This window comes from Oncorhynchus clarkii, chromosome 28 (assembly GCF_045791955.1).
Source record: "Oncorhynchus clarkii lewisi isolate Uvic-CL-2024 chromosome 28, UVic_Ocla_1.0, whole genome shotgun sequence".
Taxonomy (NCBI): Eukaryota; Metazoa; Chordata; class Actinopteri; order Salmoniformes; family Salmonidae; genus Oncorhynchus; species Oncorhynchus clarkii.
The window spans coordinates 29,095,878-29,111,878 of NC_092174.1; the positions used below are offsets into that span (position 1 = coordinate 29,095,878).

At 44.1% G+C, this 16,001-nt stretch overlaps 1 protein-coding gene across 2 annotated transcripts in view; it reads left to right on the forward strand.

The window, feature by feature from the left end:
* Positions 1-16,001, forward strand: part of LOC139386813 (arf-GAP with GTPase, ANK repeat and PH domain-containing protein 3-like) — a 274,884-nt gene that overhangs the window by 213,974 nt on the left and 44,909 nt on the right. For both annotated transcript variants that reach the window (XM_071132626.1, XM_071132625.1), the window contains exon 13: positions 12,473-12,634. In XM_071132626.1, coding sequence (XP_070988727.1) covers positions 12,473-12,634 — 162 coding nt within the window. The remainder of the gene's footprint in view (positions 1-12,472; positions 12,635-16,001) is intronic.

A 16,001-nucleotide genomic window follows, 5' to 3' on the forward strand; every position in this document is an offset into this window, starting at 1 on the left:
GAAAAGTTCAGGTAGTCCCTCCTTTTTTCAGTCCGTTTTCTTCCATTTGGTGCCTAATGAATAGGACCCTGGTATTGGTGAAGAGGTGGAATAGAACAAAGATTGTTTTCATAATGAGGTAATCAGGCTTTTGATCGCTGTGACCTTTTCGCCTACTGTTATCTTACAGAAGCGAAAGATGATGGTGGAGAGGAAGTGAGTGAAGGTTATTTGCCATCCCAGCACCCTAACTCCGCTTCCCTCCCACCCCATCACAGAGCCTTGCCAGCGCACTTGAGTGAAGTAAAATAATACATTTGCTGTGCATGTTGGCTCCTCTCCCCCCTCACTCTCTCCGCAATAGGAAAATTAATGCTTTTCGGGGGTACCATTCATCACCAGTTATTTCCCCTCTCTTTGTGGTTGGCAGTAAAAAAGCACTTAAATGCACATCAACAGAATAACAGTCATTTCCATGCATGTTTGCACTCTGCTAGTTCTCATTAGCACTGTGGCGGCGGCGGCCCCCTCCCCATCGGCTCCCAGGGGCCCCAGCAGTTTAAAGAGCGCTCTTTTCGAGCACTGCTGGAGTCCAACGCTGTGCCGTGCGCACAGCCTCATGGTTCCACAGACAAGCCCCGTCTCTCATTTGCAACTGCCAAATGATCAATTCTGCCTGGACGCAGGCAGGCACTTCTATCATAACCCCCTACCCCTCTACTCTCCCATCAGCAGCACGCCCAAAGCAGAATTACTTAGAGGAGAGAGTGTGGTGGGGTCCTCTCAAATAATTGTGTGTGTGTGCCCGTGTGTACCTGTATGCAGGCTTGTGTGTTTATGTTTTCACATTTGTGTGTACTCTAGGCTACATGTCTTATATATGTTGTTCAGGAGTGAGCCATGTGTGTGTGGTCAATGTATGTGTGTGTGTATTCCAAATCACTGTGCTGTCATCCCACTCTACCGATACGCTACTTACTAAACAGCGAGCTAAAATCTATTTCCTTGTTTGGTAAACTGAGAAGACTTGACTTCATATTAGCATAGCTCATTAGCCACCATCCTTTCTTCTCCTCGACCAGATTTTAAATTCCCTCCATTACTCAGTTTTCTTCAATTATATCCATGGTTCTCTTTAAGGTAACCACAAATGAGCCAAATGAGCTGAGAATGATAGATATTCGAGAAGTCATGTCAAATGGTAAATATGTTACTTTGTTCCGTTCTTGCATTACCAATATTGTATACTGACACTACATTTGGGCGATTCAGAAGGGCTTTATCATTTGAAAACAAGTAGACTTCAATGTGTTCTTTGAGTATTGCATTAATTGATATGCCTCCCTGCCCTACAAATAGCGAATCTCAATTAAAATGTACAGCAGAATACTCATTCAATGTGATATGTGACTGCAGTGTTTTGAAGGTAACAACATAACAGTTGATTGAATTGTGACCTCTTTATCTTTCATTCTAATGGAACCTTCAATAATCAATAGGAGGAAGGTCCACCGTTCATTCAGAATGTTTTACCATTTGAATAGATGTCAACCCAGCCCCAATCACTCCATTATCCTTCGTCAAGGTTGCAGGTTAACATAAAACATGGTTCTTCTTAGAAGAAAAATACAAAAAATAGCAGATTGATGATATGCTGAAGAATAAAATGCATCTTAGTCCAGGTAACCATTTCCATATTATTTAAAGAATGTCCTCATTTGTAAACCTATTGAGGGAGATGCAGGGGGAGCTAGCTACATCTCTTGAATATTGAACGTAGCCTTTTGATTAAATCTCAGCCCCATTTTGTCTATTGCTTTGCAGACCACTCTTAATCTGGGCCCACACAAGAAGCTGTGTTTAGAAACGGTCTTTCCTTTATATACTTCATCCTTTACACCTGAATTAAAAACAGACTTGACAGGCACCTAAGCACTGTGACATTTTTACAAATGGCAATATAACTCAATGCCAAAGTGAGTGACCCCAGTTAAAGTTTTGTTGTAGTATGCAGTATCCTGCTAACTGGGGAGCAGACAAACATTTTGACCAAGTCTGAGGGTTTGAAAAGTTTTTTTATAGTATATATACAGGTCACTGCCAAAATAAAGGAAATACCAACATAGTGTTTTAGTAGGGTGTTGGGCCACCACATGCCTGAACAGCTTCAATGCACCTTGGCATAGATTCTACAAGTGTCTGGAACTGTATTGGAGGGATGCGAAACCATTCTTCCATGACAAATTTCATATTTTGGTGTTTTGATGATAGTGGTGGAAAATGTTCTCTCAAACGCCGCTCCAGAATCGCAGGTTGACGTTTATTGTCATAAGTCTTCTCCTGGAGGCAAAACTGAGCGATTTCCCCTTAGATAGGCCAGCTGCAATTGCTATATTGTAAAAATTCATGAAAACAAACATTTGCTTAGGGTTATGCTTTAGGATTAGCAGTGAGGTTAAGGTTAGGTTGACTTTGTGGCTGAGGCAGCTAATGATCACTGCAGAGCTGCCTCCAGAACAAGATTCTTGACAAAAAACTCCAACCTGCTCCAGAATCTCCAATAAGTGTTCAATTATTGTTGAGATTTGGTAACTGAGGCGGCCATGCTTTACATAATTTTCATGCTCATCAAACCATTCAGTGACCACTTGTGCCCTGTTGATGGGGGCATTGTCATCCTAAAGCTAAAATAATGGCCTGCCCAGCATTTTTATTCATGACCCTAAGCATGATTGCTTAATTAACTCCGGAACCACACCTGTGTGGAAGCACCTGCTTTCAATATACTGTGTCCCTCATTTACTGAAGTGTTTCCATTATTCTGGCAGTTACCTGTAGGTATATACACCATCAGAGTATGTTTCTCCAGTGAAGGTATTTCATCACAGAGGCAGTGAGTGAAGGCAGGACCAGCCTGTTCTGTACCTCAGGGTGTTCTGCTGTATTGCTGGAACTCTACTCTGCTCTGCCCTCCCGTCGCGTACTGGAGAGCGTGGTACATGGGGAGTTTGATTTCCACGCCGGGTCCGTAATGAAGTTTGACATTTAGTTTGGAGAGAGCAGCAGAGCGTGATCAGGCCTTGATTAGTGCACTCTAATTGAGGATAATAAGGGGGAGACGGTGATTGTTTCTAATTTTTGCCATTAATTGCAGCCGATGCCGTTGATTGAGGACAGGCAGTGAGCTGCTGCCGTGTCAAGTGGCCTAGCCGGCGAAATCACAGTGCTCCCATACCCAGAGCCTCTTGAATTACGCATTTAGAAATTAAATGAAAAACTCTCTCTCTCATTCTGTCTCTGTGTCTCTCTCTCTCTCATTCATTCTCATTGTGAGAAGGCTGCCGGTTTGCGGCAGGGCCAGAAAGCTGTTAGCAGTTCGGTGCTGCGATGGATAGCGAGCTATTAGCCCCCTCTTTGTCTCGCGCACAGTCTTCATCATGCAGCATGTTTAAACGGTAATTTCCCGGTGGGAGTGTAATACACTGTAATCACAGGTTAGCCCTGATACCTATTCCACAGTACCTGCATGCCCAGGAGGAGAGGCTGGGAGAGGCTATATGGCACTCAGCTAAGAGGAGAGAGAGACTCCTGATCCTCAACATGCTTCATTCCCGCCCCTCGCTACCTCGCTCTCTCGCTCCCGACAGCACCTCATAACCAGTAGCTAATAATGCCAAAGTGAACTCGCTGAGCGGCTCACAACTGTAAGCTACAGTGCCTCCATTTTAAACAGAGAGCCAGTTGGTGGCATCTACTCCTAGGTTTTATTATGGGAAATCTGATGCGATCCATCAGATATGGATAGCTTTGAATTGAGGTGCACTTCAGATGAGTCAACACTAGATTATGTTGGATGACTAGTGCACTGCCAGGGACTCTCTGATATTGTTGCTCAATGATGTGTATGCATGGTTTAACAGACTCTTATCAGTGAGTAATAGATATACATTGAGTGTACAAAACAAAATAAAAAGTAACACAATAAAATAACAATAATGAGGCTATAGACAGGGGGTACCGGTACCGAGTCAATGTGCGGGGATAAAGGTTAGTCGAGGTAATTTGTACATGTAGGCAGGGGTAAAGTGATTATGCATAGATAATAAACAGCGAGTAGCAGCAGTGTAAAACAAAGGGTGGAGTGTCAATGTAAATAGTCCGGGTGTCCATTTGATGAATTGTTCAGCACTCTTATGCCTTGGAGTAGAAGCTGTTAAGGAGCCTTTTGGACTTGGCGCTTCGGTACCGCTTGCCATGCGGTAGCAGAGATAACATTCTATGACTTGGGTGACTGGAGTCTTTGACAATTTTTTTGCCTTCGTCTGACACCGTATATACAGTGCCTTGCGAAAGTATTCGGCCCCCTTGAACTTTGCGACCTTTTGCCACATTTCAGGCTTCAAACATAAAGATATAAAACTGTATTTTTTTGTGAAGAATCAACAACAAGTGGGACACAATCATGAAGTGGAACGACATTTATTTGATATTTCAAACTTTTTTAACAAATCAAAAACTGAAAAATTGGCCGTGCAAAATTATTCAGCCCCTTTACTTTCAGTGCAGAAAACTCTCTCCAGAAGTTCAGTGAGGATCTCTGAATGATCCAATGTTGACCTAAATGACTAATGATGATAAATACAATCCACCTGTGTGTAATCAAGTCTCCGTATAAATGCACCTGCACTGTGATAGTCTCAGAGGTCCGTTAAAAGCGCAGAGAGCATCATGAAGAACAAGGAACACACCAGGCAGGTCCGAGATACTGTTGTGAAGAAGTTTAAAGCCAGATTTGGATACAAAAAGATTTCCCAAGCTTTAAACATCCCAAGGAGCACTGTGCAAGCGATAATATTGAAATGGAAGGAGTATCAGACCACTGCAAATCTACCAAGACCTGGCCGTCCCTCTAAACTTTCAGCTCATACAAGGAGAAGACTGATCAGAGATGCAGCCAAGAGGCCCATGATCACTCTGGATGAACTGCAGAGATCTACAGCTGAGGTGGGAGACTCTGTCCATAGGACAACAATCAGTCGTATATTGCACAAATCTGGCCTTATGAAAGAGTGGCAAGAAGAAAGCCATTTCTTAAAGATATCCATAAAAAGTGTTGTTTAAAGTTTGCCACAAGCCACCTGGGAGACACACCAAACATGTGGAAGAAGGTGCTCTGGTCAGATGAAACCAAAATTGAACTTTTTGGCAACAATGCAAAACGTTATGAACACACCATCCCCACTGTCAAACATGGTGGTGGCAGCATCATGGTTTGGGCCTGCTTTTCTTCAGCAGGGACAGGGAAGATGGTTAAAATTGATGGGAAGATGGATGGAGCCAAATACAGGACCATTCTGGAAGAAAACCTGATGGAGTCTGCAAAAGACCTGAGACTGGGACGGAGATTTGTCTTCCAACAAGACAATGATCCAAAACATAAAGCAAAATCTACAATGGAATGGTTCAAAAATAAACATATCCAGGTGTTAGAATGGCCAAGTCAAAGTCCAGACCTGAATCCAATCGAGAATCTGTGGAAAGAACTGAAAACTGCTGTTCACAAATGCTCTCCATCCAACCTCACTGAGCTCGAGCTGTTTTCAAATCAAATCAAATCAAATCAAATTTTATTTGTCACATACACATGGTTAGCAGATGTTAATGCGAGTGTAGCGAAATGCTTGTGCTTCTAGTTCCGACAATGCAGTAATAACAAGTAATCTAACTAACAATTCCAAAACTACTGTCTTGTACACAGTGTAAGGGGATAAAGAATATGTACATAAGGATATATGAATGAGTGATGGTACAGAGCAGCATAGGCAAGATACAGTAGATGGTATCGGATACAGTATGTACAAATGAGATGAGTATGTAAACAAAGTGGCATAGTATAGTATAAAGTGGCTAGTGATACATGTATTACATAAGGATACCGTCGATGATATAGAGTACAGTATATACGTATGCGTATGAGATGAATAATGTAGGGTAAGTAACATTTATATAAGGTAGCATTGTTTAAAGTGGCTAGTGATATATTTACATCATTTCCCATCAATTCCCATTATTAAAGTGGCTGGAGTTGAGTCAGTGTCAGTGTGTTGGCAGCAGCCACTCAGTGTTAGTGGTGGCTGTTTAACAGTCTGATGGCCTTGAGATAGAAGCTGTTTTTCAGTCTCTCGGTCCCAGCTTTGATGCACCTGTACTGACCTCGCCTTCTGGATGATAGCGGGGTGAACAGGCAGTGGCTCGGGTGGTTGATGTCCTTGATGATCTTTATGGCCTTCCTGTGACATCGGGTGGTGTAGGTGTCCTGGAGGGCAGGTAGTTTGCCCCCGGTGATGCGTTGTGCAGACCTCACTACCCTCTGGAGAGCCTTACGGTTGAGGGCGGTGCAGTTGCCATACCAGGCGGTGATACAGCCCGCCAGGATGCTCTCGATTGTGCATCTGTAGAAGTTTGTGAGTGCTTTTGGTGACAAGCCGAATTTCTTCAGCCTCCTGAGGTTGAAGAGGCGCTGCTGCGCCTTCTTCACGATGCTGTCTGTGTGAGTGGACCAATTCAGTTTGTCTGTGATGTGTATGCCGAGGAACTTAAAACTTGCTACCCTCTCCACTACTGTTCCATCGATGTGGATAGGGGGGTGTTCCCTCTGCTGTTTCCTGAAGTCCACAATCATCTCCTTAGTTTTGTTGACGTTGAGTGTGAGGTTGTTTTCCTGACACCACACTCCGAGGGCCCTCACCTCCTCCCTGTTTTGCAAGGAGGAATGGGAAAACATTTCAGTCTCTCGATGTGCAAAACTGATAGAGACATACCCCAAGCGACTTACAGCTGTAATCGCAGCAAAAGGTGGCGCTACAAAGTATTAACTTAAGGGGGCTGAATAATTTTGCACGCCCAATTTTTCAGTTTTTGATTTGTTAAAAAAGTTTGAAATATCCAATAAATGTCGTTCCACTTCATGATTGTGTCCCACTTGTTGTTGATTCTTCACAAAAAAATACAGTTTTATATCTTTATGTTTGAAGCCTGAAATGTGGCAAAAGGTCGCAAAGTTCAAGGGGGCCGAATACTTTCGCAAGGCACTGTATGTCCTGGATGGCAGAAGGCTTGGCCACAGTGATGTACTGGGCAGTAGGCACTACCCTCTGTAGCACCTTACAGTCGGATGCCGAGCAGTTGCCATACCAGGCGGTGATGAAATCGGTCAGGATGCTCTCGATGGTGCCGCTGTTGAACTTTTTGAGAATCTGGCTACCCATGCCAAATCTTTTCAGTCTCCTGATGTGGAAAAGGCGTTGTCGTGCCAACTTCATGAATGTCTTGGTGTGTTTGGACCATGTTAGTTTGTTGGTGATGTGGACACCAAGGAACTTTAATCTCTCGACCCGCTCCACTACAGCCCCGTCGATGTGAATGGGGGCGTGTTCGGACCTCCTTTTCCTGTAGTCCACAATTAGCTCCTTTGTCTTGCTCACGTTGAGGGATAGATTGTTGTCCCTGGCCTTCTACCTATATGACCTCCTACCTATATGCTGTCTAATCATTGTCAGTGATCAGGCCTACCACTATTGTGTCGTCAGTAAACTTAATGATGGTGTTGGAGTCGTGCTTGGCCACGCAGTCGTGGGTGAACAGGGAGTACAGGAGGGGACTAAGCACGCACCCCTGAGGGGCCCCCGTGTTGAGGATCAGCGTGGCAGATGTGTTGTTGCCTACCCTTACCACCTGGGGGCGGCCCATCAGGAAGTCCAGGACACAGTTGCAGATGGAGGTGTTTAGTCCCAGGGTCCTTAGCTTAGGGATGAGCTTTATGGGCACTATGGTGTTGAACGCTGAGCTGTAGTCAATGAACAGCATTCTCACATAGGTGTTCCTTTTGTCCAGGTGAAAGATATGATCCCTTATTGCTGTCACTTGTTAAATCCACTTCAATCAGTGTAGATGAAGGGGAGGAGACCGGTTAAAGAAGGATTTTTTGAGGCATGGATTGTGTATGTGTGTCATTCAGAGGGTGAATGAGAAAGCCAAAAGATGGTATTATGTGCCTGGTACACCAGTTTGAGTGTGTCAAGAACTGTTACACTGTTGGATTTTTCACACTCAACCGTTTCCGTGTATATCAAGAATGGTCCACCACCCAAAGGACATCCAGTCAACTTCACACAACAGTGGGAAGCATTGGAGTCAACATGGGTCAGCATCCCTGTGGACTGCTTTCGACACCTTGTAGAGTCCATGCCCTGGCAAATTGAGGCTGTTCTGAGGGCAACCGGGGGTGCAACACAATGTTAGGAAGATGTTCCAAATGTTTTGTACACTCAGTATATACACTATATATACAAAAGTATGTGGACCCTTTAAATTAGTGGATCCGGCTATTTCAGCCACATCTGTCAGCAACAGGTGTGGCTGAAATAGACGGATCCACTAATTTAAAGGGTTTAAAGGGTTTAAAATCGAGCACACAGCCATGCAATCTCTGTAGCCAACATGGGCAGTAGAATGGCCTTATTGAGGAGCTCAGTGACTTTCAATGTGGCACCGTAAATAGGATGACACCTTTCCAACAAGTCAGTTCGTCAAATTTCTGCCCTGCCAGAGCTGCCCCGGTCAACTGGTAATGTCTAGGAGCAACAACGGCTCAGCCGCAAAGTGGTAAGCAACACAAGCTTACAGAATGGGACCACCGAGTGCTGAAGAGTGTAAAAATCGACTGTCCTCGGTTGCAGCACTCACTACTGAGTTCCAAACTATCTCTGGAAGCAACGTCGGCACAATAACTGTTTGTTGGGAGCTTCATGAAATGGGTTGGTAATTGTGTGTAGATACACTACATGACCAAGCAACCGCACGCAAGCCTAAGATCACCATGCGCAATGCCAAGTGTCGGCTGGTGTGGTGTAAAGCTCACCACCATTGGACTCTTGAGTAGTGGAAACGCGTTCTTTGGAGTGATGAATCACGCTTCACCATCAGGCAGTCCGATGGACGAATCTGGTGGATACCAGGAGAACGCTACCTGCCCCAATACATAGTGCCAATTGTAAAGTTTGGCGGATGAGGAATAATGGTCTGGGACTGCTTTTCATGGTTCGGGCTAGGCCCCTTAGTTCCAGTAAGATAGCAAGGTCCATAGCGAGGGCCATAGAGAAATGGTTTGTCAAGATCGGTGTAGTAGAACTTGACTGGCCTGCACAGAGCCCTGACCTCAACCCCATTGAACACCTTTGAGATTAATTGGAACGCAGACTGTGAGCCAGGCCTAATCGCCCAACATCAGTGCCTGACCTCACTAATGATCTTGTGGCTGAATGGAAGCAGGCCCCCACAGCAATGTTCCAACATCTAGTGAAAGCCTTCCCAGAAGAGTGGAGGCTGTTATAGTAGCAAAGGGGGGACCAACTCCTTATTAATGGCCATGATTTTTAATGAGTTGTTCAACGAGCAGGTGTCCACATACTTTTGGTCATGTAGTGTATCTACACACAATTACCAAATGGTGTTATATTATTTTGTAATGCTACTGCATGACTCCAATGGTAAGGAGTTACTTTAGCTTCACTGTAGATGTAGAGGTACTTTCGATGTACAATAGCTTAACAGATATAGTCTGGTTTATTCACAATGTTCATTCCACTTTGGCAGTTACCATCTTTCACCTACTCAGTCAGTGTTAGAAAAGAAAATAGCGATGACAAGTCTGAGCCACAGAAAAACCAGTCTTATTAATTAGCCACCAAGCGGAAGCAAACTGATAGAAACATGGAGGGACTAGCTGAATATGTCCAACAAGAAACCTTCATATTCATTTTCTGTTGCAGAACGTCTTGCTACGGTGTGCCCTAATGTATACGAACCATGTTTTGGGTGCAGGCGGAGCAGAGAATCATGGGTCATGTTCCACAACATTAGGGGCAGAAAATTGATAATTAGAAGTGTTTATGACAGGACGTGCCCCCAAAGGGGAGCCCTCCACTCTCACCTCAAGCCACATTAAACAAATGCTGCCTGTCATCGTCGAGAGGGGGACAAGGTTGGAGGGTTCGGGACCCCTCTCCGTACCCTTCTCCTCCGCTCCGAGCTGTCATACAGAGCTGTGCTGGCGGGACAGACACTGGAGTAGAGGTAAAGAGGGAGGGGGGGTGGGGGGTGTAGAAGGGGGAGGGGAGAAGGTACTCTGTGGGCCCCTTTGCCCCCAGCTGTCTGCACCCAGCTAATGACTGGTCTCGGGGGCTTTTGTGGGAGAAGCAGGGAAATTGAAACAGACGCCCCGACACGCCACGCCACGGCTACATGTGTGGCTCTGCCTCTGTGCTGCCATTCAAAACCAACCAGTGAGGAGAGGAGAGAAGGAGGGAGGGAACTGGGGTTCTGGTAGGCTGGCCAGTACTAAGCATCACAAATTCACTATATGCTTATTGATCTTGAGGCGTCCATTAAGTTTCTATAATCAATAGCCTTTTTTTTGTATCTCCTATATACATTTGTCCACATTTGACTATTAATAGCTAGGTTTGCATTCATTTTGATAACAATTTGCATGGAATATTCAAAAATCTGGAGAAAGAAAACATATGCAAATGTTTACCACCAGTGGTGTTTCCATCAAACTTACTTGCCCAATCTCATCTTGGTGCATGCTCTCTAGACAACCGTTCGCTGATAAAGTGGACAGGGTAGATTATATGATGACAAATGGATAAGCGCAATATCATTTTTATTTGATAATTGGCAGCCAAGCATTTAAATAATACCCTGGATATTTTGGGGAAAATTGCTTGAAGCTCATCACCATGCACTTAACCACCATAAGTTAAGTTTTCATCTGCCTATAAACTCAGCATGTTTTTCCACGTCGTGGTGGTAGTAGAACGTAACATATCATTGCGTGACTCCAAGTTTACTTTGACATGACGGTTATTATGTCAATTTTTACGCATAAATGCATTTCCACCGGAATTGTCACAATCTATTTTACAGACTAAAATATGATCACCCAGTCTAGCGTATTTTGTTGTATCGACATTAGGACATTTTACTGACAAATTTGCGGTTTCAATGTCGTGAGTTTTTTTTATGCGTCAGATAATTCATCCACATGAAATGGTTAGATGAAAACCTGGTTATTCATGTGAAATAAGATAAACATATGCATTCCACTACGAGTGTACAAAATATGTATGGTTCCTTTTAAAAATCGAAATTAAAATGTTGTTCTGATAAATCCAACAGCATTTATACATACCGCATTAACAGATGTACTGGCTGTATTGAGTGAGACTCGTGATGTATCTTACTCAGTGACATCAAAAAGAATCCCAACGAATGTATGCCTATAGTGTGTTGGCTCCTATATTTTTATGCCCACGCTCCAACCAGGCTGCCTGGGGCCTTTAAAGAGCTCCAGTCTCCTCCACTTAAGCATCCTCCACCTCCTGCTGAGCCCATCCCACATCCCACTCCTCCCTCCAACATAGCCCCATCTCCCGTAAGGTAATGACCAAATTAGGCCTAACAACTGATGTTGTACACTAGTGGCTAATGGCACAGCCAGCGACAGTGGCGGCATTAGAGTATGTGCAACGACAACGGCAATAATCCCTGATACGAGACCCCTTTCTTCTTGTCCTACCGCCCTCCGCTCCTGGTGCCTGGGGCTGGGACGGTGCGGAGGGAGAGGAAAATGAATGGAGTTTGCCACACTACAATGAACTTTTGATGGGAGACAATGGAGGAGGCTGCCTGCTCTCCACACGGGGTGGCAGAAGGAGAGCAATATGGGGCCCATGGACTGGCCATCGCTGCCTCTCCTCGGCCCCCAAGGCTCCTGGGCCCCCATCTCTCCTCTCCCCAGATTCATAATGGCATCCTGAGGGGGAGAGGGAAAGTGATGTAAAATGTCAGGAAACCAGAAAGATGGCAAGTTGACCCCCCCACCCGTACCCACTCCTCCATCTTTTCAGCCCTCTATCTCCTCTTTGCCCAACTGTGGTGCAGGTTAAATATCACATTTATAAAATCACTTAGGCAACCAGAAACAAAGCCGGCTCTTAGCCCCTTGTCACTCACTGACAGTCGTCTAGAGAGCTTGGCCTGAGGCTAACCTAACTAACCATTTGTTAGCTGAGCTGCCCCCATACCTGTCTGTTCTTCCTTCGTCCGCTCTAAAGCCACAGCAGTACAGATACTTTTGGACCGCTAGTATCTCAGTTTTGGGATGGCATCTTTTTTATTGCGATTACTTTGCATTCATTTAGTTGGTATCAGGGTATGAATTACCACTGTATGGTGTTTTTATAATATGGTACATCATCACTAGTCAGTATCTCATGATTCATATCCTTCTGTCTTTCCCTTCTAAACTTGCAAATGTAATATGTTTCTGTGTGTGTTTACTCAGTATTTAACATCTTGTACATAGCATGTCAAAAAGTACAGTTGATCGTGATATATTTTACTGATCAGTGTTTCCCTCTTTCTCCAGCCAATGGGATGGCAGAGCCCCTGACCTGCAGCTCTGGGGTGGGCAGTGCCACCAGTCCCAAGCAGGAGCTTCCCCCCTCACCTCACGCCAACCGCAAGAGACACAGACGGAAAAAGAGCACAGGCATCACCAAGCCAGACGGACCATCTACAGGCAACGAAGGTAAGCCAGGAGTTAACACAGGAGTTATAGAAGACGCTCCTTCTGCAAACTCATCAAAACAGTCTACAACAATGCATACACATTTAAAACAGTCTGAAATGGCAACATATTCTGAAACTGCAACAAAAACAAACAAGTGCAAACTTAGTAAATCTGGTTAGCGTACTGGAGTCCAGTGCAAGTCCATGTATAGCCTCTGTTATTCTCCCCATCTAGCCATAGTGTGAATAACCAACCGCCCTGAGCTCCAGAAGCTGTAGAATTCCACTTCTCCACTCTCTCCACTCTTCTCCGCAATGGAGTGGCAGCTAACCCTCTGCTCAATTAATAATGATTCTCCAGCCTGATGATGAATGGACAGCTCTAATTGGATGGCATTGTGAAACACAGACTCCTGTCTCTAAGGCCATAACACTGATGTCACTGGAGCCAGAGATGATCAATCAACATGATTGATACGCTGCATATCGACAGCATTGGCACCGACGCCTCCTTAATGACCCTTAGTATTTATAATCATTACACTTTTACCATGGTATTGCTAACAGGCCTCCTAGTTTGAATGAGACTGCCTTCTAGTTTGAATGAGACCACTGACCACATCGTTTCAAGCATAGATCACAAGCAGTAAGTGTTGGTACACTAGTTTCAATTTCAAAGGTATGTGAGTGTGTTTATTGTGTTTCTCTATCTGGTCTCTTTCGGCCAACTTGGATAATTCTTACCCCTGTTTTCCGTAGGAGTATTGATTTGACAGTATATAACATGTAAGCCGTATTCACATCACCATGATTGTGCCCTCATTTGTTCCTAAGTACGTTTGCCCATAATGCCCTATACTGAATCTAATTCTCTCATGCATTCCAAGAAAGAATTTAGACCTTAATGGACCAGCACTGTCAGAATCACTCCAATAATGGTCTTAGGGGCTTGAATGAGTGATGGCTAACATTAGGGGGCTGGGTGGATTCCCTCCGCCACATTGCATTGAGGGCAATATGAGTGGACATTAGCCCATCTCAACGTCACTCTCAACCTTTTGTTCTGTCCCATATAGCTTGAAATCAATAATTAGTTCACATGTCCACAATAAAATGACTAACTTTCTGCTCTAGTTTTGGATAAGTGATCGTGTGGTGTCAATGGAAGTGAATGGAAGTCAGCGTGTGGTGGTGTCAATGGAAGTGAATGGAAGTCAGCATGTGGTGGTGTCAATGGAAGTGAATGGAAGTCAACATGTGGTGTCAATGGATGTGAATGGAAGTCAGCATGTCGTGGTGTTAATGGAAGTGAATGGAAGACAGCATGTAGTGGTGTCAATTGAATAGAATGGAAGTCAGAATGTGGTGTCAATGGAAACGTGTCGATTCAGAAAGTTTTACTCTTTGTTTTAATATACAGTCATGGCCAAAAGTTTTGAGAATGACACAAATATTACAGTAATTTTCACAAAGTCTGCTGCCTCAGTTTGTATGATGGCAATTTGCATATACTCCATGTTATGAAGAGTGATCAGATGAATTGCAATTCATTGCAAAGTCCCTCTTTGCCATGCAAATTAACTGAATCGCCAAAAAACATTTCCACTACATTTCAGCCCTGCCACAAAAGGACCAGCTGACATCATGTCAGTGATTCTCTCGTTAACACAGGTGTGAGTGTTGACGAGGACAATGCTGGAGATCACTCTGTCATGGTGATTGAGTTTGAATAACAGACTGGAAGTTTCAAAAGGAGGGTGGTGCTTGGAATCATTGCTCTTCCTCTGTCAATCATGGTTACCTGTGTCGTGTCTTTGGCTATGCTGGATTAAGTGATATGACATGCTATTCTATAAAATAATTTATCTGTAATTAATATCACCTGATTGAGCTAATCATGTAAATGTAATTAACTAGAGAGTCGGGCACCACAAAATAATATTTCTAGAGCTGTTATCTTCCGAATAAACTCTTAAAGACCGAGTAATATTTTACATCAATAGCAGTCAATATTAATCCTCATTTTAATTCAGTCTCATCTGAAAGTTGTAAATTCTTGGTTCTGCACAAACCCTGGCTAACAATTTGAATCAGCAATACAAAATTGGGTTTAATTATTTATTTAATAAATACCTAACTAATCACACAGAATTACACATGCACATAATTAAATCATAACTTGATTACAAATTACGTCATAAAGGAAAACGTCCCTAGCGGGCGGAACAGATATGACAGCTTGTTACACAAAGGAAAAGGGCTGAGTTTGAGTGAAAGAGCGGGAAGACTGAGGGACACAGGGAGAAGCTGTGCTATCGTAAATACAGTATCTGATGCATTCTAAATATTTACTCTGAGCTGCGCTTCGGTAGGTTGGTGGTAGATGGAAGGCCGTGTTGCCAAACTGAGTCCTTTGAAGAATGTCTCTGGATACGTTGTAGTAACGTCGTTGGGTGATAGACGGAATACTCTGTCTGTTCCTTCCTAACCCTCGTTGCATCTGCTGTTGCTACCTCATCAACGGCTAGGAGGTATCACTTCTGTAGTGAATAAGAGTTCAAAGTTCATACCATTCGCAACCAAAGCTCACGCTGATGTCGGCTTCGTTCTGTAGTTATTATCTGAACCATTCTGACATAGGACCGTCGTCCTCAAGTCCTCGGGACAGGAGGTTATATTGTCGTCAAGGGCTTATATAGGAAGGGAGAGGAGGGCGTGTTTGAAACGTTTTATAGCCCATGTCCCTTCACAGGGGCGGGCCACTGATTGAGTAGAGCCCTATCTTATGAAAACCCATCACTAATAATGACATTTTCAAACATGGTAACATACACAGGGTGAACGAGCGATACGTCCTTGAAGTGTAGTTTCAGCCTGACTCTCAATGTGAGAGGCGAGGCAGTCTGAGGGACCCCTCAAAGTGTAGTGTCGCATCGTTCCACTTTTAACCAACGTTTAGTTGGCTTCAAAGCTCTTTTGAGATCATCGAACAATGTTTGAGAGATGAGTGATATTGTCGCACCTGAATCAATTAGCGCATGACAAGTTAAGCACTCCTCCAGGACTGTTTCCAGGTATGGGCGTTTCGATTCGTGTTTAGTGGACATATTCCCCACAAAGTGGAGTGGTCGTTCACAACGACGTGATGTGTCAATTCTGTTCAAGGTGGAAGCAGATCGACTTTTCCGATTTTGAGTGGGCTTGGCTTTAACGAAGCATTTGACCTTTTTCTTCGCAACTTTTGTATCAGAGTCTATAGACAAAGCCCGTGGGCTTGTTTCTTGATCAAGCGGGCCCTGGATAGGGTCTCGAGTGAGAGCGGGAGAGATTTGAATTTTAACGCCCTTGCTATAGGTGTTAATTCCTGCGGACCTGGTGTCCGGTAA